Source organism: Rhinoderma darwinii, chromosome 2 (assembly GCF_050947455.1).
Source record: "Rhinoderma darwinii isolate aRhiDar2 chromosome 2, aRhiDar2.hap1, whole genome shotgun sequence".
Classification (NCBI taxonomy): Eukaryota; Metazoa; Chordata; class Amphibia; order Anura; family Rhinodermatidae; genus Rhinoderma; species Rhinoderma darwinii.
The window spans coordinates 256,621,734-256,649,619 of NC_134688.1; the positions used below are offsets into that span (position 1 = coordinate 256,621,734).

Consider the following 27,886-nt stretch of genomic DNA (forward strand, 5'->3'; position numbering starts at 1 on the left):
CCTCATACTTGGTGAGGCAGGCTGCAGACAAGTGTTTGGTCTGGACCTGGCGCAGGATATCGTTGATGCTATGAGGGACCATGAGTATTAGGGGGTCGTCCCATACAAAATCTGCTGCTTTCTGGACTAAGTCTGAGGCCACTGCTATGGCTCGTACACAGGAAGGTGCACCTCGGATCACAGCGTCCAGCCTCTGTTTGCCTCCATGCTTTTGTGCGAGGATGCCATGTGCGTGGCCCTCATTTTCACGGCAAAACATGTAGAAGGGAAGCTCATAATTGCACAGTCCTAAAGCGGGAGCTTCTGGCAGTAGCAGGACTAGTTGGGGAAAAACATGTGAGAGCCTCATCCGGCAATTGGAATGGCTCGAGTGGTAGACAGTCATACAGGGGCTGTAGAAAGCTGGTCACCCCTGGTATCCACTCCCTATAGTATCCCACCAGTCCCAGAAAAACACAGAGTTGTCCTGGAGTGGCTGGGACAGGAGTGTCTTGCATTGCTACCACTCTATCTGCGGACAAATGTTTGGCCCCTGGGATATGCAATGGCCTAGAAAAGTGACTTTCTCCAGACGAAATAAATACGTACCTCTGTCACTTTCAAGCACATCAGGTACATCATACCTATACACCATTTCCTTAAGGCATTGGTGGTTACCATGGCATATCCAATTTTGTATTCTCCGTCCTTATGATATGTGGATAATCTACAAAACACTCAAGATATGTATTAGGAATTGGGTCTGTGATTACGTTTTCACCCTTTATTATTTTTAAGCAATCATGGGGAGGGTCAGAATGTTCATCTGTATGTTCTATCTGTATTTTAATTCTCTTCCTCCCATACTTTTTAACCCAACGGAAGCAATATAGCTGGGTTCAAGACACTACAACGTTAGATTAGAACATGTGAAAACGCAAGGAGGGACATCATACTTAGTGAGTAAAGTCTAGGGCTACCACTGGTGAAGACACCTTATCCTTGATGCTGCATTTCCAGCAATCCACATTTGTAATCTCTATTTAATGCAGACAAATAGTTAGTCTGAGCTTGTTGTAGTTCTTTCACTATCAGTGTGTGGAACCATGATGAGATCATAGTTGAGACAATATCAATAACTTTGTCCTTTAGTCAAAAGAGAGAGCACCTCTCAGTATTGTGTGTTTCTAATGGCGGCATTAAGAACAGCAGTGTGGAGATAAGACTCAATTACTGTTCAAATTCCTTCCACGTACTCTAATCAGCTGCTTCTTGCCTTTCACCCCAACAACCCCTGCTTCTCAGACCCATTCTTGTAGAACTAGAACCAGCAAGAAGATATGCTGGAAGATACTAAGAGTCTTCTGAATTTCAAATTCTAAAACATGACTTTACACAGCTAACTTAGTTATTTAAACCTTATAAATAAGGTTAAAATAACTAGTTTTTTTTTTTTTTCACACTCTAAAATAACTAACAGTTCAATTAGTTCACTAGATACACAAAATGTTCTCAATCTGGATCTAAACATCTAACATCAAGCAGTACAGCAGGTTAGGAGTGGAGAACATGCAGTATAGATCCAAAAATCAATTTTATACTATGGCCACTTGGTCTCCAATGCAATACATGCTAAATTTGTAAGCTTTGCTATCCTTTTCCTTTGTTTTTTTTTTGTGTGTTTTCCTAACATTGGGAATAGATTTCTCACCTATCCGTCCTTTCTCATTTGTACCAGTATGCTTGTCAGACTCGTCTTCGACACACACACTGTATACATATCTACATCATACTTCTCGTCATAATCCACATTACTCACATTACTCACTGCAATGTGCCTAGCTGTATTAGTCTTCATCATCAGTAGTACAGTCACTCTTCCTGTCAATATCTCTTCCTTTAAACATATACTATTCATATCAACTTATTGTAACCACCTTGTTCAACATTCATTGACATACTCTTCCATAGCTCTGCTTTTCATTCTTGTTCTATGAAAGTTTTCCATCTTGAACTATGTAAACAACCTCCCTTTGACATTCCTGCTCGTTTTAACATTCTGTTACAACCTTCTACCTCCTTCTTTCCTTCTCAATGTCAACTATATCAACTGCTAGATGACCACCACCCCTCGGACGGTGTTGACTTGAAGAACTACCCTTTTGGAGTTTTTCACTACCAGTTCCTCTAGAACTTGGAATTAATGTGACTTTTTAGCCAGAACTTTTTATAGTCTTTTCAGTTTCTCTAAAACAACAAGGCGGTAGGATATCTCTACTAGCCACTACAGTTAGGTCAAAAATTATTTGGATAGTGACACAATCTTCATGATTTGGGCTCTGCATGCCACCACATTGGATTTGAAATAAAAAAAACTGAGATATAATTGAAGTGTAGACTTTCAAGTTTAATTTAAGGGGTAGAACAAAAATATTCTGGGAAACGTTTAGGAATTGCAACCATTTTACTACACAGCCTCCTCATTTCAGGGGCTCAAAAGTAATTGGACAAATTAACATTACTATAAATAAAATGTTTTTTTTTTTAATACTTTGTAAAGAATCCTTTGCAGGCAATGACTGCCTGAAGTCTGGAAACCATGGACATCACCAAACGCTGGGTTTCCTCCTTTGTGATGCTTTTGCCCGTCCTTTACTGCAGCTGTCTTCAGTTGTTGCAGTTGTTGCTTGTTTGTGGGTCTTTCTGCCTTAAGTTTGTCTTAAGCAAGTGAAATGAATGCTCGATTGGGTTGAGATCTGGTGTTTGACTAGGCCATTGCCGAGTATTCAACTTCTTTGCCTTAAAAAAATCCTGGGTTGCTTTCACAGTATGTTTTGGGTCATTGTACATCTGTACTGTGAAGCGACATCCAATCAACCTTGCTGCATTTGGTTGAATCGGAGCAGAAAGTATATCCCTGAACACTTCAGAATTCATCTGGCTGCTTCTGTCTTCAGTCACATCATCAATAAACTAGTGACCCAATGCCTTTAGCAGCCATGCATACCATCACACTGCCTCCACCATGTTTTACAGAGGATGTGGTGTGCTTTGGATCATGAGCCATTCCAAGCCTTCCCCACTTTCTTCCTCCCATCATTCTGGTACAGGTTGATCTTAGTTTCATCTGTCCAAAGAATGCTGTTCCAGAACTGGGCTGGCTTTTTTAGATGTTGTTTGGCAAAGTCCAATCTGGCCTTTCTATTTTTGAGGCTGATTAATGGTTTGCACCTTGTGGTGAACACTCTGTATTTGCTCTCATGAAGTCTTCTCCTTATGATAGACTTAGATAATGATACACCTACTTCCAGGAGAGTGTTCTTCAATTGGATAGATGTTGTGAAGGGGTTTTTCTTCACCATGGCAAGGATTCTATGATCATCCATGACTGTTGTCTTCCGTGGACGTCCAGGCCTTTTGGAGTCCACGAGATCATCAGTGCACACTTTTTTTTCAAGAATGTACCAAAATGACGATTTTGCCACTCCTAACATTTGTGCTCTCTCGCTGATGGATTTCTTAATTTTTTGCAGCCTAACGATGCATTGAGAGCACCTTTGACCTGTTGTGGGTTCACAGCAACAGATTCCAAATGCAAATACCACACCTGGAATCAACTCCAGACCTTTTACCTGCTTAATTGATAATGGATTAATGAGGGAATAGCCCATGAAGCCCATTAAATAGCTTTTGAGATAATTGTCCAATTACCTTTGGTCCCTTGAAAAACAGGCAGCTACATATTGAGTAGCTGTAATTCTTAAATCCTTCCTCAAATTATGATGTGAATACCCTCAAATTAAAGCTGAGTGTCTGCTCTTTAAGCACATATTGATTATATAACTGTATATTCAATATGTTTTAGTAAACAGCTAAAATGCCAAAACTTGTGTCACTGTCCAAATAATTCTGGACCTAACTGTATATCAACTGCTAGATGACCACCATTCCCCGGATGGTGTTGACTTGAAGAACTACCCTTTTGGAGTTCTTCACTACCAGCTCCTAGAACCTGGAATTGTTGTCACTTCCTAGCCAGTCCTTTTTATTATCTTACAATAGGATATCCTATTCTCTGATCTCTAATAATCTTTATCATCAAACACAGTACAAACAGGAAGAAACAACCTCCAAACCAGACAAATGCAGACACACACAGTCAAGGGTTACAAGAGACAGATTCTGATCACAGTTTGTCAGATGCATACCGTTCCAGAGGCTGGAGTCTATGGCACAAGGGATGGGTGAAACGGTTTGTAAGAATCAAAGGTTCTTGCCGTGGTTTTGTAGTTTCACCGATCCTTCGATTAGCAGTGAGCATCCGGTTAACTGGCCAGTTGTGGGTCCCGGGTTTTGGCACCAATGAAATGTCAGAGTAGCCTGGGTTTGGGAGAGTTAAAGGTACTCTAAGAATCCAGCCCTGGAGTCCAAATCAGGATATCGATGCATCGGAGAGAAGACACAGACAAGTGCTTTAGTATCTGTGGCATTCTCTAAAGAACCATGCCCCGTTCGGTTTATTTATACAGGACAAGATGCCAAAGATAGATAACATACAGAAGCCAATAGCAGACACACACGATTACAGTATAGCTTCATTGCAGTGGTAGCTTAACCAATTAGGTTTAAGATCAGTTATGGTACATACATACATATTAGATAAAGACACAGCCTGTGGAAACGCCCTGAGCCCCCACCTTTGGAAAAACCAAGTTAAACTGAACTTAAAATGTCCTCAGGGTTTTATAGCCCACGTACACACATATAATAATCATTAAGTCTCTATCTCATTCTCATAGCCTGATTATACAGGATAAACAACTTAACACTTCAGTTACTTTCATAGCTGCGCACAGCGTTGCGACGTGTCGCTATAACGTTACTGTCTGCTGTGGCCCTGTATCTAAGCCTACCATGTGATAGGCTTAGATACAGGGCCCATCAGACAGGATCACATATGGGCATCTAAGCCTAGCACATGGTAGGTTTAGATACAGGGCCGCAGCAGACAGGCTCCCACATGGGCCCTGTATCAAAGCCTACCATATGGTAGGCTTAGATACAGGGCCCATGTGGGATACTGTCTGCTGTGCCATGTATCTAAGCCTACAACATGGTAGACTTCAATACATGGCCTATGTGTGATCCTTTCTGATGGGTCCTGTATCTAAGCCTACCACACGGTAGGCTTAGATACAAGGCCCCAGCAGACAGTAATCTTATACTGTTTAAGATTAATGTCTGCTGAGGCATATCTAAGCCTACCATGTGGTAGGCTTAGATACAGGGCCTATCAGACAAGATCACACATGGTATGATCCTGTTTGCTGGGCCCTGTATCTAAGCATTCCTTGTGGCAGGCTTAGATACAGGATACAACAGACAGTATCACACATGGATCCTGTATCCAAGCCTATCACATTACTAATTTATTTTTGTGTTTGTGCATATTTTAAAGGTTCGGTTGTTGGCAATGTCCCCCCCCCCGCTCACTGAACTTTAAAGCCTGCGTACTATCAGTGCGGAGGGCGGAAGTTTCTCAATCTCCTCCCTTACTCACCTTCACGGAGCGGCCACCCAATGAGAACTCCCGGAAGGTGAGAGAGGGAGGAGATAGCCCAGAGTATCAGAGAGAGTATGCAGGCCGTCCGCTGACAAGTGAGGTCGGTGCCGGGATTGGACCAATCCAATCACCTGACATGAGGTCAGGTGACTGAACTGTTCCAGTCCTGTGGCGTCACCAACCCCAGACAAAAGTGATCCGATCTTCGCCGCATGACCACCACCTCCTCCTCCTGACGGTGAGTCATGTCAGGCAGAGCGGAGAGTTGTAGCGGTGGGCTACCGCTCTCCGCTCTGTTTGCACTAAGTACAAGGGAAGGGGGAGGCTGTGCGGAGCTACTTACAAGGGAATGGGGGCGCTATCTAGAAGGGGGCTATCTGTGTCTATCTGCAAAGGGGGCTGTGTGTAGCTATCTACAAGGGGGGCTGTGTGTGGCTATCTACAAGGTTTGCTGTGTGTGGCTATCTACAAGGTGGGCTGTGTGTGGCTATCTACAAGGGGGGCTGTGTGTGGCTATCTACAAGGGCGGCTGTGTGGCAGTGGATATGGGGATCTGTGTTGCAGTATATACGGGGGTCTGTGTGGCAGTATATACGGGGGTCTGTGTGGCAGTATATACGGGGGTCTGTTTGGCAGTATATACAAGGGGTGCTGTGTGGCAGTATATACAAGGGGGGCTGTGTGGCAGTATATACAAGGGGTGCTGTGTGGCAGTATATATAAGGGGGGTCTGTGTGGCAGTATATACAGTATCAACATGGGGTAGTATCTACATGGGGCTGTGTGGCACTATCTACAGTGGGGTCTGTGTGGCGCTATCTACAGGGGAGTCTGTGTGGCGCTATCTACTGGGGGGTTCTGTATGGTGCTATCTACAGGGGGGCCTGTGTGGTGCTATCTACAGGGGGGTCTGTGTGGCGCTATCTACTGGGGGTCTGTGTGGCGCTATCTACAAGGGGGTCTGTGTGGCACTATCTACAGGGGGATCTGTGTGGTGCTATCTACAGGGGGTCTGTGTGGCGCTATAGGGGCAGTGGTGTAATGAGGGGTTCTTTCATTGATGCCCATAATTGGTGTTTATAACTGTCTATTTTACTGCTGGACTTGTAATATTATAGTATTTAAAAAAGTAATTAAAACTAATTTAACATAAGTTTTCTTATTCTCTTATTTAGTCGCTATATTAGCGTTTACTGGGGCTATTACTTTTGGTCATCAGATAGCCCACCATTGATGGAAACTCGCCTTGCTCCCTCACTGCCCCGCTCAGGAGCTGCCAAGACTTAGAGGGAACATTGGTTGTTGGACTACGTCGGATTCGAGGACTACTTCAATGATGGCTTTTTTATTTTCAATAAAATGGTTAAAGAGGGTTGTGTGGGGGAATTTGATTTCAATAAAATATTTTTTTCGATATCTTTGCATTTTTTTTAAACTTCATTACTACTGTCTTAGTAATGGCCAGTGGCTGATTGACAGCGTCAATTACTAAGGCGGGGCTTAGTGTTAGCCGGTGCAGAAAACACTAACCCCCATTATTACCCTGGTACCCACTGCCACCACGGGTACCGGGAAGAGCCTTGTGCAATCCAGTACCATCTGTAGTAATGGTCGGCTACTGGGACGACCGCAGGCTGGAGACTAGCATTACCAGGCTGGGCAAGGCCAAGGTTTCTGGCCTTTCTCAGTCTAATAATACCAACCTGCGGCTGCCCCAGTGCCCGACCATCACTACAGATGCCTCAATCTCCATTGTGACCTAGCAATGTAATGTGATGCCAATGTTGCGTCACTACATAATACAAGTTTATTAAAAAGCTAGATAGGAGTTTTTACTGTGCCTTAGACCTACTTTTATGACACATGCACTGAAGAAGTGTACGTGCTGACGAAACACTCCAGCGCACATAATCCACGTCTAGACGTCACATGCCTGGACTCTGTTTAGATTGACTGCACATATTCACAGTACGATGTGTGCACCGCATAAGCTGCCTGGGCTGCTTTCACCCAGGAACATACACTACATGTCCTCACTATTGAACAGATGCTACATGTCCTCACAGTTGGACTAGGACACAGCTTGGCTGAACGGCTACTCAAGGCTCCTTGATGTCCTGATGCATGTGGCCTACAATTGTTTGTTCTGTACCTTATATGCACACGGCAGATGTGTATTTGTTATACTACTTTTCTCTCTCTAGCTGATACCAGTGAATAGTGTAGTACCCTCAATTTGGGAAAGTCAGCTTAGCACTTATACAGTACAACTATTGTGGGTGGCTGTTCACATTGGTTGTTCAATTGAGGAACAATTAGTCTTGGTTATAGATCTCAACTTGCTTACAGGCTTTTATACTGGAACTTTCAGTACCATTGTAGCAAGACCTCTGTTTCACAGTGTCATATCCCCTAGAAGACTTTTTGGACCTTGGCAGTGAAATGCTTGTGGGCACTCTACTATTGTCTCATCCCGTCTATTTTTCTTCGGGATTGTTTGTGAACACCCTGTGTTTTCTGCAGTATGGGGTCCATTTTATCAGCCTGTCTCTGATTCCATTTGCCGATCATAGCACTAATTGATGTACATATATGAATTGTTATATCATATTGTTACATGCATTATTTATTATGCTTTATTCATGTACTGTTTTATAGTTTTAGTGTCTTTGTTATATACTACTCATTTAAGTCTGCTGATTTCTACCCTGTTGGGTATGAGACATTTTTGATGTGATGCATGATCACTTATGAAGCTATTCATTCATTTTTTTATTTTAATAATACATGTAATCTTTTTTGAGGCGAGTGACAATTTTTCTTAGCCCTCGCCCTTTCTTTGCCCTGTTTCCTATTGTCATGTATTGTTGCTTGGGAAGCACCGTACCTACTGTACTGTGATTAGGCGGGGTTGTTGAGATCCAATTTTTTTCCGTTTCCTACTCTTGTTGCTGTCCAGCACCCTGCTCACAATTTGGAATGATCTAATTAACTACAGCTTCTGATAAATGTGATCCAGCAAAATCTACCTTTGGGACACTTTGACAAGGCATCACTAGACCTTTTGTTACCAGTTCTACAATTACGATTTCAGGCAGGAGTTGAATTATTCTCTTCTAAAAGGCAAATTAAAGGTTGCCTGGGGGAAAAAAGAAGAACGATGTTACAATAGGGGCTAGGTTGGAAGTTTGTGAGCATGATTCCATGTGTTAGCTGGAGTTTTTCTATCTTTAAATAGGTTTCCTGTTTTTTTTAATGAATGTGCTACTTTATGTAAAACTATTTACTTACCAATATACTGTATTGTTATGATAAATTATGCCTCTGTCACCTGCTCTAAAAAATTAATGGTTCCATGTAAACATTGCAGCCGCAGTTGACGTGACTTTGAATGGTTATTTAACATAGTCACGTGACTAAGGGCATGCCCCCACGTGGCGGATTTCCTCCGCAACTGTCCGCATCAATGCCGCACCTAATCCGGGTTGCAGATTACGGCTGCGGATCTGCCCAAAATGTGCAGTAAATTGATGCGGACTAGCTGCTGCGGACTGCGGAAAAAGTGCTTCCCTTCTCTCTATCAGTGCAGGATAGAGAGAAGGGACAGCACTTTCCCTAGTGAAAGTAAACAAATTTCATACTTACCGGCCGTTGTCTTGGTGACGCGTCCCTCTTTCGGCATCCAGCCCTACCTCCCTGGATGACGCGGCAGTCCATGTGACCGCTGCAGCCTGTGATTGGCTGCAGCCGTCACTTAGACTGAAACGTCATCCTGGGAAGCTGGACTGGAGACAGAAGCAGGGAGTTCTCGGTAAGTATGAACTTCTATTTTTTTACAGGTTGCTGTATATTGGGATCGGTAGTCACTATCCAGGGTGCAGAAACAGTTACTGCCGATCGCTTAACTCTTTCAGCACCCTGGACAGTGACTATTTACTGACGTCTCCTAGCAACGCTCCCGTAATTCCGGGAGCCCCATTGACTTCCTCAGTCTGGCTGTAGACCTAGAAATACATAGGTCCAGCCAGAATGAAGAAATGTCATGTTAAAAAAGCAAGACGCATCCGCAGCACACATAACATGTGCATGACAGCTGCGGACTTCATTGCGGAATTTAGAATCTCCATTGAAGTCAATGGAGAAATTCCGCCATGAGTCCGCAACCAGTCCGCCACTGCTCCGCAACAGACAGAGCATGCTGCGGACACCAAATTCCGCTCCGCAGCCTATGCTCCGCAGCGGAATTTTACGCATCGTCTAAACGAACACTTATAAATTTAAGTGGAAGTCAATGGAGAAACGGCTCCGCTGCGGATTAACGCTGCGGAGTGTCCGCAGCGGAATTCAAGTGAAATTCCGCCACGTGTGAACCCAGCCTAAATCTTCCAATAGCTGTACATTTCTGTATTAAATAAACAAATGTTTTATTCTTCGGGAACAAATTTAAGGCATTTGCTTTCTTTTTTTTAATCTTAAATAAAAAAAAAAGGATGCTTAGAGTTTTCATAATGCACTAGATTCATTAGATGGACATTACAACTTCAGTGTGTCGTTTCAGACATAGAGAGCTTCACAGAACATTTTGCTTATGCTGATAGAAAGTTCCAAACAAGTTCCAAATAACAGGAGACAACAGATAGGAATAGTTAGCAGATTCGGCCACATCAATTCACAGTTTATTTTACAAAGATATTTCACAAAACAAAATCTGGTTTCGGCACTATTAGCATAATCAGAGCAATTTTTGGGGGACCCCTTTTATATTGACGTTATGCACTGGCAATTCTTCATGGCCTAGGGCTGCAATTTCATCTGCAAATTAATTATGTAAGATTATTGGATTTTCCACCTTGATGGAATTTAAATGAGAAGAATGTAATCTTCACTCTGAGAGAAATGCTGAGCTGTCTTTAAAAGTAAACTAGTTAAAAAAAGGGGTTTCATTCAATTCCAAATCTTAGATGTAAGTAGATTATGTAAATAAAGTGTTTCAGAATTGTTATAATTATTATATGCTGGGGGTAATAGGTAAAACGTTGGGGCATTAGGGATAGTTCACACAGAGTGTTTTTGTGTAGGCAGTATAAATCTGCAGATTTTGAACTGCCAGAATTGTTTTAACACTTGTTTCCCATGTTTTTTCAGCGTTTTTTGCTAACTTCCGTTGAATCAAGGACCGCAGGCAAAGAAACGCTGCAAAAAACACTCAGAAACGAGCGCCACTGTTTTTTATTCCCTCTCATTGATTTCAATGGGAGGTCAGAGGCGGAAACCACGGCAAGAAAGAACATGCCACTTTTTTTTCCCCACAAGTGGCCAAGAGCCGCCTGGGAAAAAAGCCTATGCTTCCCATTGAAATCAATGGGGGCGATTTTGGAAGTTTTTTGGCTTCCGCGTCAAACTCAGCGCCCAAAACCTGTGTAAACTGACCCTTATAGAGTTTGATGCTATCTAATGTACACTAATGCCCAATAATATATAATATTGAGGTAGAAGTATGTAATTTTTTTAAACACTGTTGCCCTAATAGTGTATAGAATCTATGTAGTTATATAGAAAAATAAAAATTATGATCATTCCCCTTTTTTATATATAGTATAATATACACATACAGTCATGTAAAAAAGTAAGGACACCCTATATATTTTTTGTATTTATTAACTTATTTGGCCATATCAACATTTGATCTTCATTAAAACAGTATATAATGATAAAGAAGAAAAAGTAAAGATCAAATTGACTTTACAATAATGTATTAGATAGGCTATTGTTTTGTGCTGAAAAAGTAAGTACATTTATCACTACCTTAAAGAGGCTCTGTCACCAGATTTTGCAACCCCTATCTGCTATTGCAGCAGATCGGCGCTGCAATGTAGATAACAGTAACGTTTTTATTTTTAAAAAACGAGCATTTTTGGCCAAGTTATGACCATTTTTGTATTTATGCAAATGAGGTTTGCAAAAGTACAACTTGGCGTGTTTAAAAGTAAAAGTACAACTGGGCGTGTATTATGTGCGTACATTGGGGCGTTTTTACTACTTTTACTAGCTGGGCGTTCTGACGAGAAGTATCATCCACTTCTCTTCAGAAAGCCCAGCTTCTGGCAGTGCAGACACAGCCGTGTTCTCGAGAAATCACGCTGTGTCGTCACTCACAGGTCCTGCATCGTGTCAGACGAGCGAGGACACATCGGCACCAGAGGCTACATTTGATTCTGCAGCAGCATCGGCATTTGCAGGTAAGTCGATGTAGCTACTTACCTGCAAACGCTGATGCTGCTGCAGAATCAACTGTAGCCTCTGGTGCCGATGTGTCCTCGCTCGTCTGACACGATGCAGGACCTGTGAGTGACGACACAGCGTGATCTCTGGAGAACACGGCTGTGTCTGCACTGCCAGAAGCTGGGCGTTCTGAAGAGAAGTGGATGATACTTCTCGTCAGAACGCCCAGCTAGTAAAAGTAGTAAAAACGCCCCGATGTACACACATAATACACGCCCAGTTGTACTTTTACTTTTAAACACGCCCAGTTGTACTTTTGCAAGCCTCATTTGCATAAATACAAAAATGGTCATAACTTGGCCAAAAATGCTCGTTTTTTAAAAATAAAAACGTTACTGTAATCTACATTGCAGCGCCTATCTGCTGCAATAGCAGATAGGGGTTGCAAAATCTGGTGACAGAGCCTCTTTAAAGACCTAAACTTAAAATTAGATGCACCAGATTCTAATGTGATTTACATGTAAAAACTGCACCATCCAAAACCAACATCGCAAAAGAATGTGCGGTTTTGCATCAATTTTTTTTTACTGTGACACCTTATGGCCATGTATGTACACACAAGTATAGAGAGGGTTTTGGAGGAACCTGTCTTATTTAAACCTCCAATATTTAGCTTGGTTTGCTCTTTGTTGCTGAAATGTATGATATCACCATGTCTAGTTTAAAAGAGCTCACTCATGCCTTCAAAAGGATTATAGATGCCAATGAATCTGAAAAGTTTAACAATTAAATCCTAATGTAAGATGCTGAGAGGTCTCTATGAACCCCAGAATTTTATCACTGGACATAAAAGTCGAATCTCACTTCGCCACTACTAATGCCAAAGTGCATAAGTCTACTGTTAGAAACTAAACATATAAAATCTACATGGGAGATGTGACAAGAGGAAACCTTTTTTGTCAATAAAAACAAATTAGGGCAAGAGTAAGTTTGCCCATAAACACCTAGGCAAACACCAGGACTTTCGGAACAATGTGATCTGCACAGGGCAAAAATAGTTATTTGGTCACAGCACTAGAAAATATGTTTGGTAAAGGCCAAAGACAGCATTTTATCAGCAGAATCTGATACCAACTAGAAGCATGGTGGTGAAAATGTTATGTTTTGAAGTTGCTTTGCTATATCAAAGAATGGGCAGTTCAACTTCCTACTATCCACTATGAACTCTGCATTGTACCTGTAGGGTGCTTGAGAATAATTTGAGGCCATCTTTCAGATGATTAAAGCATAGCCAAAAATGGACCTTGCAGCAGGGCATTAATTATTAACTTACCAGTAAATCCACAAAGAAATGGCTGAAAAAAAGAATGACGGGGTTCTTGAATAGCCAAGTCAAAGCCCGAATGTAAATTCCATCAAGATTCTGTAGGAGTTTCAAAAAGGCTGTGCATGCAAGACAACCCTTGAACATTGCATATTCTAAATGGAGTGGGCAAATATTACAGCCACAGAAGAAAAATTGCAATGGGAATTTATGGTTATTTTTTTTGTTCAATTAAGTCGCCTACCTTGTTTACAGACAGCTAAAACCATCATCACACTCACACTGCTGTGTGCACCTTATAGTAAAGCTTACTTCTTTGTCAGGGATCTGTTAATGTAATTAAAAGGGTATTAACATTTATTTTTTGAAACTGGAAAACCATTTTAACTACCATCTGTCTGTGCCCAAAAAAGCAAATGGCAAACATAAAGCAGGGCTGGCATCAGCGCCCGGCAAACCTAGGCAAGTGCTTGGGCCCACTACCCTTGGGGGGGCCCACTTGGCCTCCGGGTGCTGTTGCTGCTGTCGTCACGGCATCACTGTTCATATATGGACAGTAATGTCAAAGGGAGAGCAGGAGTCCCAGGCAGAGCGCTACAAGCATCTCTGCACGCTCCGGGACTCCATCTCTGGTGAAACCCCTAACATCACTGTCCATATATGGACAGTGATGTCAGAGGAAGAGAAGTCCCAGGCAGAGCGCTAGCGGCTCTGCTTCGGGACTCCGTCTATGGGGAAGCCCCTGACATCACTATTCATATATGGACAGTGATGTCAGGAGGAGAGAAGGAGTTCCATGCAGAGTGCTAGCGGCTCTGCTTCTGGACTCCGTCTCTAGGGAAGCCCCTGATATCACTGTCCATATATTGATAGTGATGTCAGAGGGAGAGGAGTCCCAGGCAGAGCGGTAGCGGCTCTACTCCGGGACCGTCTCTGAGGAAGCCCCTGACGTCACTGTCCATATATGGACAGTGATGTCAGAGGGAGTGGTGTCCCAGGCTGAGCGCTAGCAGCTCTGTCCATATATGGACAGTGATGTCTGAGGGAGAGAAGGAGTCCCAGGCAGAGCGCTACAAGGAGAGGCTCTGCTCCGGACTCCATCTCTGGTGATGTCCCTGACATCACTGTCCATATATGGACAGTGATGTCAGGAGGAGAGGAGTCCCATGCAGAGCGCTAGTATCTCCGGTGTGGTGCTCCGTCTCTGGGGAAGCCCCTGACATCACTGTCCATATGTGGACAGTGATGTCAGGAGGACAAGAGTCCCAGGCAGAGCACTAGAAGCGGTTCTGCTCCGGGACTCCATCTCTGGGGAAGCCAAGACATCACTGTCCATATATGGACAGTGTTGTCAGGAGCAATGCAGTGTCCCAGGCAGAGTGTTAGTAGCACTCTGCCGGGGACTTTGGCTCTGGGGTTGCCCCTGACATCACTAGCCATATATGGACAGTGATGTCAGGAGCAGAGCAGGAGTCCCAGGCAGAGTGCTAGAAGCCCCTGACATCACTGTCCATATGTGGACAGTGATGTCAGGAGGAGTCCCAGGCCGAGCACTAGAAGCGGCTCTGCTCCGGGACTCCGTCTCTGGGGAAGCCCCTGACATCACTGTCCATATATTGACAGTGTTGTCATGAGCAATGCAGTGTCGCAGGCAGAGTGCTAGTAGCAATCTGCCGGGGACTTTGGCTCTGTGGTTGCCCCTGACAACACTGTCCTTATGTGGACAGTGACATCAGGGGTTTCTCCTGAAGCGGAATCCCCAGCCAGAGCATCGGCAATGCTCTGTCTGGGGATTCCACTCCTAGAGGTAACCTCAAAGGCGCTACCTACAGGGAGAGGCTCTGTGGTACTACCAGGGAGGGTGGCTGTGTGGCACTACCAGGGAGGGTGGCTGTGTCACACTACCAGGGAGGGGAGCTGTGTGGCACTACCTGGGAGGAGGGGCTGTGTGGCCCTACCTGGCAGGGGGGCTGTGTGGCACTACCTGGGTTAGGGTTCTGTGTGGCACTACCAGGGAAGTGGGCTGTGTGGCACTATCTAGAGGGCACAAAATTTATGGGGGTACAAACTGGGGGCCTAACTTCTATATGAGGGCATAAACAGGGCCTGACGTCTTTATAGGGGCACAAAGTGACTTTTTCTTCCATTTCACTGCCGTAGTGACTTCCCCCGCAAAGGGGCCTACTAATTCTGTGTCGCCCAAGGGCCCACATAAACTTGGAGAGGTTAAGTAGATTTCCATAATAGGTCATTTGCTGACAATGGATTTCCTGCAGAAGGTACCAGAACAGATTTTCATCCTTTGGAAATAAACAATGAAGGTTCCCAAATAAATTACTATGAGGAATTGATACAGAAAGTAAACTATATGGAAAAAAGTATTGGGACAAACCTCTTAATCATTGAATTCAGGTGTTTCATTCAGCCACAGGTGAATAAAATCCAGCACGTAGCCTTGCAGTCTGCCTTTACAAACATTTGTGAAAGAATGGGTGATTCTAAATAACTCACTGAATTTTAGCTGAAATAGGATGTTACAAGTGAGCTAGTGAAATTTCTTCCCTCCTAGATATTCCACAATCACTGTGGGTGGCATTATTGAAAAGTGGAAGCGTTTAGAAACCACATAAACTCAGCCACAAAGTGGACGACCACAGAAAGTTACAAAGCAGGGTCGCCGAGTGCTGAGGCACACAGTGCATAAAAGTTGCCAATGCTCTTCTGACTCAGTAACTGCAAAGTTTCAAACCTCCTCATGTATTACGTTTCAAACCTCCTCATGTATTACGATTCAAACCTCTTCTAGCATCCTTAGAAAAACTATGCCCCGGGAGCATCATGGCATGGGTTTCTATAACCAAGCAGCTGCATGCGAGCCTTACATCACCAAGAACAAAGCCAAGCGTTGGATGGAGTGATATAAAGCACACTGCCACTGAACTCAGGAGCAGTTTTGTGGAGTGATGAATCACACTTCTTTATCTGGCAGTCTGATGGACGAGTCGGGGCTTGTCGATTGCCAGGAGAACTTTACCTGCCAGACTGTGTTTTGTGTGTGGTGGAAGATGGATAATGATATGAGGTTGTTTTTCAGGGTTTGGCCTAGGCCTCTTAGCTCCAGTGAAGGTAATTCTTAATGCTTCAGCATACCAAGACATTTTGGACAATTGTTTGCTTCCAAATTTGTGGGAACAGTTTGGGGAAGGTCCTTTTCTGTTCCAGCATGACTGTGCTCCAGTGCCCAAAGCAAGTTCCATAAATGCATGGTTTGGTGAGTTTGGTGTAGAAGAACTTGATTGGACCACACAGAGCACTGAGCTCTACCTCCTCAAACACTTTTGGGATTAACTAGAACGGAGATTGCGAGCAAGTCCTCTCATCCAACAAACGCTCTTGATGAATGGCCAAAATTCCCATAGACACACTCCAAAATCTTGTAGAAAGCCTTCCCAGAAGAGTGGAATCTCTTTTAGCTGCAAAGGGGACACTAAATCCATAATAATGACTATGGATTTAGATTAGGATGTCAAAAAAGCACTTATAGGTGTAATGTGTAGGTGTCCCAATACCATATAGTGTATATAAGAAATCTGAATAACTTGTGTTATACAACGTGTAAGCTTTATTTTCTGAACACATCCATCAGATGACTGATCAGTGACTGTTTAAAAACTCCAGCTTCCATAATAGAACTTCAGCTTCTGTACAGACAATGAACCAGTAAGTGTTGCCGTTATATGTGAGAATATTAGGATTATAAATAAGGGAGAAAAACGCTGAATAAAGCTCTGGATGAGAATAAGCTCTCTTTATAATGCAGGTTAAGATTAGCATAAAATAAGTAAAGCAAAGTTATTCAACATCATTTGTAGACTAAAAATTTGGTTTAAAATGTACAGTTTTACTAAGCTAAATCTGCACTTTAAAGGGGTTGTTTGGATTAGGAAAATAACATTTTCAAATACCATCCTAGGGTATTCTGAGTTAATAGACAGTAGTCCCTTATTCAAGAACTCATCTTAAAGCCAGAGTTTAGAAAGGTTACAAGGAGTAGCTCTTGCTCTGGATGACCCGGGATGTAAATTTATTACACGAACAGCCCATTCATTTCAATGGAAATTGTACACTTACTGCTGGATTCCCGCCAAGATTATATCTGATCACTGGACAACCTGTCAGTTTACCCTTAGAACACAAAAGGACTACAAAAAAGGAAAACCCTTTTGACACATTAAAATGGATGTAACAAAAAGGTTTGTATATAAATGTAATCCACTAGAATGTTTTATGAAACAGGACAAACTAGACTACATTCAGCACTGTAGGTTTTCTGTGTTCTATTCTTAAAGCAGAAGCAAAACACTGTAGCAAGAATTTTGTCAACATATTATCTAAAAAAACCTCTAAATACAGAATTCACAGTAGACAAAGCAATGCAAAAATTTAGATTTAATTTGAATTCCAAAAATTTAAAATAGCTTTTCAAAATCATGAAAATTAAAAGGCAAATTGAACAAAAATTAAGCCTCATATACAGAGACACATAAATTAAACAGTTTATATTGCAGACAAGCCAGAGTGTGTATAGATTACATATATACAGTCATCTTCTGTAAACAAGGCATTTGTACATTTTTACATTTACAAAAAAGCTCATCACTACCATAGGATACAATAATCCAAATAGGACATAAAGGATTCAGTTTCATTTAGATTTTTTTAATTTCTCTATTTTTTAACCTGTACAAATTCTCTTCATAAAAATATATCTCTGTACAAAATAGTCTATTTATTCTGTTTGTCCTTTCCACGAGTAGTAAGTGGGTCGCAAAGGGGGAGGCCATTGGCGGAGCAATGAGCTGTTTCGCTAGTCCTGATAATGTTTGCATTTCAGACTGGAGGAGCTGGGAACGGACAGGGAGAAAGAGAGTAGCCTCATTGAAAACCCGAGCTAAGTAAATTCACCATCTGCATATGGGCTGTATTCCGCAGTCGGCTCAATTGTGTTGTGCAAAGAGGTTAAAGCACCAATAAAACATGTTGCTAAAGAAATTATTTACTTTTAATATAAGCAGCATTTCTGCCTGTTGAGGATTAGCTAAAATAAGTGGTTTAGGCTTTTCATTTATTAAACATAAGGATACAATGGAAACTACTAGGCTCCCGACATTCTAGTCAATGGTGATTTCTTCTAATGAGACTTTGCAGATCAGCCATATTATGCATCTTTTTATGTATCTTCAAACAGGCAGAGATAGTGACATAGCATTTGTTCTTTTCATTCCTGAATTTTGTACTAATTTCCATGGACAAACAAGATATTTAAATATAAATAAATATACGGGCTACAATCAATTTTTTTTCGCTTCTGTTCATTAGCAAGTGCAATCATAACTGCTACATGTGCCTTTGCAGCCTGTCCCTGTGACACTACAGTAAGTAACGTTTAATCCGTTGGCTAATGGTACAACTGCCAACACAGTGGTGTATTTGTACAGTAAAATGTAGCAATGCATTGCAGGGAACAAATATGGGGGTGCACAAGCCATGCCAGGACACCTTGCGGCAATAAGACATTTCCATAGAGGTGTTCTATAGAGCCAAACATGACATCTGTCTCAGAGGTGCCCAATCTGTGACTCATTAGCTAAAACTATGACTCCCAGCATTCCCTTGTAGGCTTATTGGTATCAGAAAGTGCTGCCACTTATTATTTCTCAGTAGCTGAAAAACTAGACTTGGCATTTTTATTTCAAGCTTACAAATAGTTACTTTTGGCACCACATATACCTCCAATACTGTTCTAAAGTGACGCTTATGCCGCAGTTATACATTGTAGAAGAAGGAAAATCATGCAAAGGTGAAATAACTGTATTTGTAACGCTGTTTTAACAGATTCAGTTGATTTTGTAGGTTTGGAATAACAAATTGTTGACTAATTTCTCTCTTGCCTTTTGCAAAAAGAGAATAAAAATGAGCACACAATGCCAAAAAGAACTATGAATGCTTGAACCTAGACAGTGGCAGGAGACAAATAGAAATGCTGCAAACAATTCAGCACATAATAACAGAAGAGGTAGTCAATGGTTTTAGCATGAATAGAAGCATAGTAACACCAACCAGGTAAATCAGCAGAATTTGTAAATACATCAAAAACGAAATACTGTGTAATATTTGTTTCTCGAAAATACCAAATTAATGTCAAGAAAAGGTACAAATGTTGACTGTTGACTCGATAGCCGTAATCTGTGTCACTAATGATGTCTGACTTCCTACTAAAGGGTTGAGTTTGGTAACCATTTTTGGTAAAATTCAGTACTGCATATGTCATATACAGGAGAATGAAATGAGAACACAAACCTACATAACACTGCAATGTTGCCGATTTGATGTAGCCTGGTATAACATAACATTCAAAGAAATCATAATTTCATTCATTGTCATTGAAGGAGGTATTTAACTATATACTTTTCATATAGTCGTCTGTTAAGTCCATTTGGTAAGGTCCCCCTTATTACAATAATTTGTACCTGAAATGTATTTTATTAACAAGGAAACACCAATGATGAACCTTAACAAACCTGCAATGCATTGCTGACAAAAACAAAAATATCCTTCTAAACGTGACTTGGAGGTAATGCGGGCAATATTTTCAGAATGACGTATTGTGGAAGTTTAGGCTGGTTGAATGTCTCTATCTTAAACTGGAACAGTAAGCATCAACGTGCTCAGTTGACCTATAGGAAGGGTTGGTTTTGAACAGAATTGATAAACAGCTCTCCATCAAGTGTTGGCTGGTTGAAGATGAAAATGCCAACTTGGGGCTTGGGGTGTAAGGCTGCGCTCCCCCTTCCCGCCAACGCCACACAGTCTGTAATGTGCTGCAGGGATCAGGCGAAGAAGAATGGAGGAAAAGCACTTTTTGGAACTGGTTCTTTGCTGAATAAAAATATGTATATTTGTATATATAGGTTTGTTTATATCCACTTTCAACCAACGTTGCATGTATACAAGTTCGGTATAAAAGCACTTGCACGGTGTCCCTGGAGGATAAGAACCTCTTGAGGAGGCAGCCTTGCCACTTGTCATGAGAAACCCAGTTGCCAAGGCTGCATGAGACTCTAGCAGATTGATACGAAGAAGTTTTGTCTGCTGTTGGCATTACTTCATTGTGGTACATAGGGTAGGCCTCTGGTTTCTCCTGAATCCGCCAGCCCGGCACACATTGGATGTCATCAAAAAATGGTGTGGCTACAAGTGGCACTGGTGAAATCAGCTGCCCACTGATGATGTGCAGGGCAAGGGAAAGACAGGACAGAGATTCCAAGTAAACCCAGTTCACTATATATATAAAAAAATAAGACAAAAATAATCTGAGGTGAGCAATTTGATAGAAAATATTTTTCAAGACAATTAAATTAAGAAGATGAGTTTAAATGATCTAAACAAAAAAAATGAGGAAGGACAAATGATATAATATTTTCTAAGCCCATAATGACAATGAGCCACTCAGTAAAGATTAGTGCTGTTAAAGAGGTTGTCCAGTCCCTAAAAATTGATGGCCTATCCTCAGGATAGGCCATCAATAGCTGAAGGGTCGGGGTCCGACTCCTGGAACCCCCGCCGATCAGCTGTTTTGAAGGGGGTGCAGCATTCGTACGAGCGCTACTTCCCCTTAATTTCTACTTGCTTACTGTGAATCGTCGATATGAATGTAGTGGCGATTCACAGGTATTGCAGCCCTCTTCTCCCTTTCACTTCAATGGGAGAAGAGGGCTGCAATACCTGTGAATCGCCGCAACATGTGTGTAGATGATTCACAGTGAGCAAGTAGAAATGAAGGGGAAGCAGCGCTGATTGGTGGGGGTCCCGGGAGTCGGACCCCAACCCATCAGCTTTAAATAAGTGCAACCTTACCAAATTCCACTATGTAGTTTGTTCTGATGATCACTTGGCACCTCTTCACAGATCTATATATATATATATATATAGCACTGGGCACAATGAGCCTGTGCTTAAAAATATAATTTTGCTAATTGAATGCAATAACATATAATAAGTAAGCATGGGTTGTCATTTTTTGGCCTTTTTAGACTTTGGCTCAATGTATTAACCCTACCAATTGCACCCCTGCCTCATTATAAACATATCAGATAGTGTCCCCTCCACATACCTGGTAAAGGGCGGGGGCTATACAGCAGTGCACACTGTGCTAACCGTAAACTCTGTCTCATTTGTCACAATTTCTGTAGGCTGTACATTTCGTTCATACATGGGGTTCTCAAATGTGGCCCGGCCATTAGTATTCTCATGTCCAGAAAACCCATTAAACGGAACTTTGGGTCTTCTAAAGGAAAAATTAAGAAATCTCTGATCCAACAAAAGATAACATATCACATACAACAATATGCATTTTATATAGAACTAAAAAAGGAAATAAAAAGCAAATATAGCACGATTCAGTTGTTCCCTCCCTATAATCTACTTTCCGGCACATGTATAAAAACTAACACACTATTGTAACTGGGTATAGGGAACTTTTTTTATAATAAAATTTGAAATGATTCTGACATAAGATTCTATCTATGTGACATTACTGGGCTAGATACATTCCAGCAGGGGACACAGTATGCAAATTTTAATTCTCTGAGTAGATTTATTATAAATATATCAGGGACATTAATTTTTTTCACTCCAGTACCCCAAATCCAAATGTCCAAGGTGCTCTCTACACTAGAGGTCCTTGACACTGTAGGCAAACAAAACTACTGCTGTATGTTACTGGGCTCTACAGCAGAAGTTATTGCCCCTCTCTGACATCACTTCTTGCTATGCAGCTATTGGCTGGAAGTTAGTCACACAGACTTCCTGCTCTGCCCGCCTAGACATGCACTCTGCACATAATATTGCAAATACTGAGTACTCTCTGCTTCATTTGAGTGGTTTCCTCCTGCATTTGGACCAGAAAGCAGCAGAATTTAATCGCAATGGAGCAGAGATCTCAGTGTTAAGGCGATGTGCGATAGGGGATACATGTGCGATACAGCGGGACGCCACTGATCACTACGGCAGAGCAGGGAGGTATCTCCCCGCTCTGCCATTAAACAAAAGACATGTATCCCCTATCCACAGGATAGGGGATACATGTGTGATCGCTGGCATTGATAGGGAGAACGGGGGACTGAAAGTCCCCCCAAGTTCTCCATGACTAACCTCTGACTTCCGGCGTCTGTGTCGGCAGCTCAATAAAAATGAAAGGAGCGCTGGTCAAGCATGCACACAAGCGCGATCGGTGCTCCATTCATTTCTATGGAGAAGCCGACACAGAACCCGGAAGTCCGAGGTTTGTGATGGAGAACTTCAGGGGACTTTCAGTCCCCCGTTCTACCTATCAATGCCAGCGATCACACATGTATCCCCTATCCTGTGGATAGGGGATACATGTCTTTTGTTTAATGGCAGAGCGGGGAGATACCTCCCTGCTCTGCCGTAGTGATCAGTGGCGTCCCGCTGTAGCAGCCATAGCGGCTGCTAGCGGAGCCTGCGGCCATGGTGGGGGCCAGTGCCGGCGGGCGACACGGGCCCCCTCATGCCGCGGGCCTCGTAGCAGCCGCTACGGCTGCTACGGCGGTAGTTACGCCACTGGCTATAGTATGTCCGAGGTTCCGTTAGCATTTACATCACTTTTGACGGCATTCTTGCCGACAAAACGACAGAAACCTTGACCGCACCCGATAGGCTGCATTATAAGTCAAGATGGGAACTGAGCCTTAATGAATTAGTTTCTAGTGAAAAGTAATGGATAACAAATGGTGTCATCCTGCATTGGTCTATATGTCATAATCCAGCTGTAGTGAAGTGCACTGTACATTGTCCCTATATCTGCAGTGCACACAAATTGAATTCCATGCACTAGAGAGAATGCACAACTAAATTGTAGGGGCCAGTTCACACATTCAGTATTTGATTCGGATTTGCATTGCAGAATACACAGAGCAAATCCGCATAGTTTTACTATACAATGCAAGTAGATGGGTTTTTACAATCCCAAACCACATGCAGGATATTTTTAGATGCGGATAGAAATGTTAAATCTGCAGCATGTCCATTCCCCGCCGGATTCAAAGCGTATTAATTTGTGGATTTTCATCATAGACATCAATAAGATGTTAAAATCCGCAATGAAATCCGCACCATAAGAAATACGCACTTGCGTTTTTCTAAATTTCGGATTCATCTCCGGATTTGATGCGGATTTCATTCCCCCCAAGTCCTGAACAAGTGAACTGACCCTTAGGATCATACCTGTGTTTGTAAAGATATAGAACAAAACCAGCAATGATGAGAGCTATAAAAGGCACAAGGATAGCAGCTGCCACTGAGCTGCTGTTGGATGGGAAATGTCCTATGGTGTCAGGACTATTTTCTAGTAATCTTCTGTCTGTGGGACCAAGAGACAGCACGTTAGTCATTTATTCTAGTAACCGTTTCAACCTTACAGCCGTAGCACAACTATAGCTTTTTTATTTACCGATCCTTTGAAGTCCAAACTGGCCAAATCCTTTCCCACGCACAAAGCCCTGATAAACATACGTTCCTCCAGCAGATTCAGATGATACCTATGGGTGTATAGGTAAGAACAGTGCAAACCATTAGTATCATATATAAACCAATATGTTTAGTATGTTCATCCTAGTAACAAATTCCAGATGAGCTGGTATTTTCTATACTTTTTGTGAGGAATAGCCAGGTTCGTACAACAGGCACTCTATCGGTATGTGCACACGATGAGTGGCTTTTACGTCTGAAAAGACAGACTGTTTTCAGGAGAAAACAGCTGCCTCGTTTCAGTCGTAAATGCTCCTCCTCGCATTTTGCGAGGCTTCTCTGACAGCCGTAAATTTTGAGCTGCTCTTCATTGAGTTCAATGAAGAACGGCTCAAATTACGTCTGAAAGAAGTGTCCTGCACTTCTTTGACGAGGCAGTCATTTTACGCGTCGTCGTTTGACAGCTGTCAAACGACGACGCGTAAATGACAGGTTGTCTGCACAATACGTCGGCAAACCCATTCAAATGAATGGGCAGATGTTTGCCGACGTATTGTAGCCCTATTTTCAGACGTAAAACGAGGCATAATACGCCGCGTTTACGTCTGAAAATAGGTCGTGTGAACCCAGCCTATTACTGCATCATAATAGAGTGCACAGGCTTGTATAATGGTTTCAGTGTGGTTTTTTTTACCAATATAAATCTATGCAAACGCAAAATGTGGCAGTATTATTTATTACCCTTTACTCAAACTGCTCCACCATATTCAACGGAGCTGTACCCAGAATATATTTTACAATGATGCTTGTCCCCAGTGGGCATTACAATTTGAGGCACACAACATTTTATCTTTATTATTATTATTTTTATTTTTGGGCTTGGTGTTCTTTTAAGAATATTCTTAGTCATATTGTGAGTTTATCAATGTTCCTGCTTATCAGGGTATAAAAATACACTAAATTATATAATAGAATAAGTAATAATGGCTGACAAGGTTGGCGGTAATCTGCTTTTACAATGCGGATCTCATATGAATGCACATGGTTTGTTTCAAACATGCAAAAATCTGGAAAATAGACAGATAGCATTTGACAATAGATAAGAGATGCTTTTCTTATCCTTTCTGCCGTAATGCCCTGAGGCGATTAGGTTCCTGTCCTTCATTTATATTCAGGGTAACTGAATGTTTTTCTGTCATTCATAACTTGACTGTATTCACATGATAATGAGGACTGTCCTATCATTCCGTCACCCGTCCCTATCCTCAAAAGCCTCCAGCAATCTATAGTTTCGTGCTGAATTCAGCTGTAGGCCCAATGAAACCTTAAGACCCTTATCCATGGACTATGCTGCATTGTGGGCTAGTGTGCATTTCCGAACTAGTGTATATAGAAACTATATACTCTTCTAAAAATTACGTTTAACCCTTCAAAATGCTTGTTATTTTGTTGGTTATATCATGATTCAGTCATGTCCAACATCTATATGTTCAAGTTCATAAAGACTGGTAAACTTACATGGCCGTCCAAAGCCCAGCTCTCCATCTTGAATTTCTCCATGACAATGTCCTTTGGTCCCCTTATCTGGTATGCCTGGAGAAGGAGGTGGAATTCTTCCTTTTTGAAAATACCTAAAAGAAACACATAATAAACTACTGCATGAATATACACCATTCTCCATTACTACATACTGTAATATATCAACACAAAAATCTGGCGGTGTAATTTTTTTTTCCAATTGAGTGAACAATGCAGATTGGTTCATATCATTGATATTTTTTTTTTTACCTTCCTCGGGATAAATAGGGGTAAAACATTCTAAAGTTTACCCATATCCCTTCCCTTTCTCCTATTCCTAGGTTTAACTTGATTGACGGTACATTATGTCTTTTTTCTACCGTACTAACTATGTAATAATTGTAAGCTTAACATTAGTGTTTTTCTCTATTTGCATTATTGCTGCATGTCTCCCATCAAATTGTCCAAATTGTCCAATCTCTCGGATGCATTTTTTTTTTCATTTTCTTTGACGTTTGTAAATCTAAAATTAAAGAAGAGTTCCAGTGGAAACACAACTTTCCATGTCTGCATTCCGCACCTGACTGTATACCACACTCTACACTTATTTTATGTATCCTGTACTTATCTTTTGAACTGCTGCATTGTCTGTGCTTTAAAAAAAATCCACATCTTGATTATTAGATTTCCCCAGCTTTCTCTTCCTCTTCCTCTCTGCTTTGCTATCAATCCCATGATGCTTCAGCATCGCATCACATAACCAGGTAAAGATCATATAATTTCTGCATGCTGGGAGACACTGTCTCTCTATATTCTCCTAAATAACCTGAGCAACCATTAGGCTGGATTCACACGAGCATGTTACGTCCGTAATGGACGGAACGTATTTCGGCCGCAAGTCCCGGACCGAACACACTGCAGGGAGCCGGGCTCCTAGCATCATAGTTCTGTACGATGCTAGGAGTCCCTGCCTCTCCTTGGAACTACTGTCCCGTACTGAAAACATGATTACAGTACGGGACAGTTGTCCTACAGCAAGGCAGGGACTCCTAGCATCGTACATAACCATGATGCTAGGAGCCCGGCTCCCTGCAGTGTGTTCGGTCCGGGACTTGCGGCCGAAATACGTTCCGTCCTTTACGGACGTAACATGCTCGTGTGAATCCAGCCTAAGCGTATGTTCGCACGCAAACTCAAAAATGTTTGAAAATACGGAGCTGTTTTCAAGGGAAAACAGCTCCTGATTTTCAGGAGTTTTTGAAGCTAAAAATGAATTTGGAGCTTCTTTTGAGGTGTTTTTTGAGGCGTTTTTCATAGTGTTCAATGGAAAATCAGCTCCAAAAAACGCCTCAAGAAGTGACATTTTTACGGAGCGTCTTTTTACGCTCCGTTTTTTAAAATAGAGGCAGATGTTTGTAGGCTTTCTGCTTCCGTTTTTTTCAGGCATTTTTCGAGGCGTAAACGCCCCAAAATACGTCTGAAAACACTGCGTGTGAACATACCCTAAGTATACAGATAGGAAGGCTGCGCTATATTCTTCTACATTATACCTGTGTGACAGGAACCTGTCTAAGTATCAGTGGTAGCTGATGATAGAAGTTTCTGCCCCCCCATGCAAAACTAGTGTGGTACAGGAACCGCTAAAGCCTGTGATGGGTGACACATAGATCTCCATCGATTCAAGTGGAGAAAGCAGCACCGAGCCTGATTCACACTGCTGCTAAGCAACCAACCCAGTCTAATATAAAGAGATAGAAGCAGCAAGAAAAATAACAGGTGAGAGACTGACACATGGAATACCATAACCCTTTAAAATATAGATGCCACAGTCCTGTATTTGCCATATTTTAGATGTCCCCTAATATTTAATAATTTCTGAACAATTTGTAATATTAGAGAAAGGAAACCTGGTAAAACAAATATCAACTCTATCTATCTCATATCTATCTCATATCTATCACATATCTATCACATATCTATCACATATCCATCCAACCATCCATCCATCCACATAGTGGCGATACGCGTGGGGCTTACAATCCCCTTTTCCCCTCATGGTTCAGGACTAGGATATGCTGGTTTGATGCAACATTTCCTTGCTACATACATAGAACGCATATTGAGGGGTTTAGGTGGGTTATTGGGGGTTTCTATTGTATGCCACTTATCAGGGTGGCCGCCCCTCCTAGAGATTCTTGTTTAGCATTTTTATGCTATTTTTAAATGTTTTTATTATCTATGTGGTGTATTAACTTTAAATAAATATAATTGTTTGTTACTTATATAGTTATTTCATGGTATTTTTTTTGCCTCATATACATACCCATTTGGTGCTTTGTGTTTCATACCGTGGTTTTAAGGGTATGTGGCAATATTCATGCAGTGCCCGCCAGTGATTTATATTATATTGACATAAAGTATAGTTTTAGGCCGGGGTTCCACGGCGACTTTGGCCGCGACACAAGTCGCACAGCCAAAGATTACTGTGTTCCGTAGCCTACATGGCAAGTAATGACATTCAATGTGGTCGCAGTCATTTTAGGCTAAGTTCACATCTCGTTTTTACATCTGATGTGCACGTTTTGACATGAGAAAACAGTGTCAAAATGTGTACCACAGCGTGCACATTGATTTCTATGGTCAGGGCGGATGCCCTAAGGGTATGTTCACACGGCCTATTTTCGTCCATTTTTCGGGCCGTAAACGGCCGAAAAACTACCAAAAAATCAGAA

The 27,886-nt window shown here is 42.0% G+C and overlaps 1 protein-coding gene across 3 annotated transcripts in view; it reads right to left on the reverse strand.

The window, feature by feature from the left end:
* Positions 1–17,584: 17,584 nt before the first annotated feature.
* Positions 17,585–27,886, reverse strand: part of CSMD2 (CUB and Sushi multiple domains 2) — an 897,842-nt gene continuing 887,540 nt past the window's right edge. For all 3 annotated transcript variants that reach the window (XM_075853183.1, XM_075853184.1, XM_075853185.1), the window contains 5 exons: positions 25,155–25,267; positions 23,620–23,707; positions 23,394–23,529; positions 21,262–21,435; positions 17,585–20,429 (listed from right to left, as the gene is read on the reverse strand). In XM_075853183.1, the coding sequence (XP_075709298.1) occupies positions 21,279–21,435; positions 23,394–23,529; positions 23,620–23,707; positions 25,155–25,267 (494 nt within the window). In that variant the 3' untranslated portion in view covers positions 17,585–20,429; positions 21,262–21,278. The remainder of the gene's footprint in view (positions 20,430–21,261; positions 21,436–23,393; positions 23,530–23,619; positions 23,708–25,154; positions 25,268–27,886) is intronic.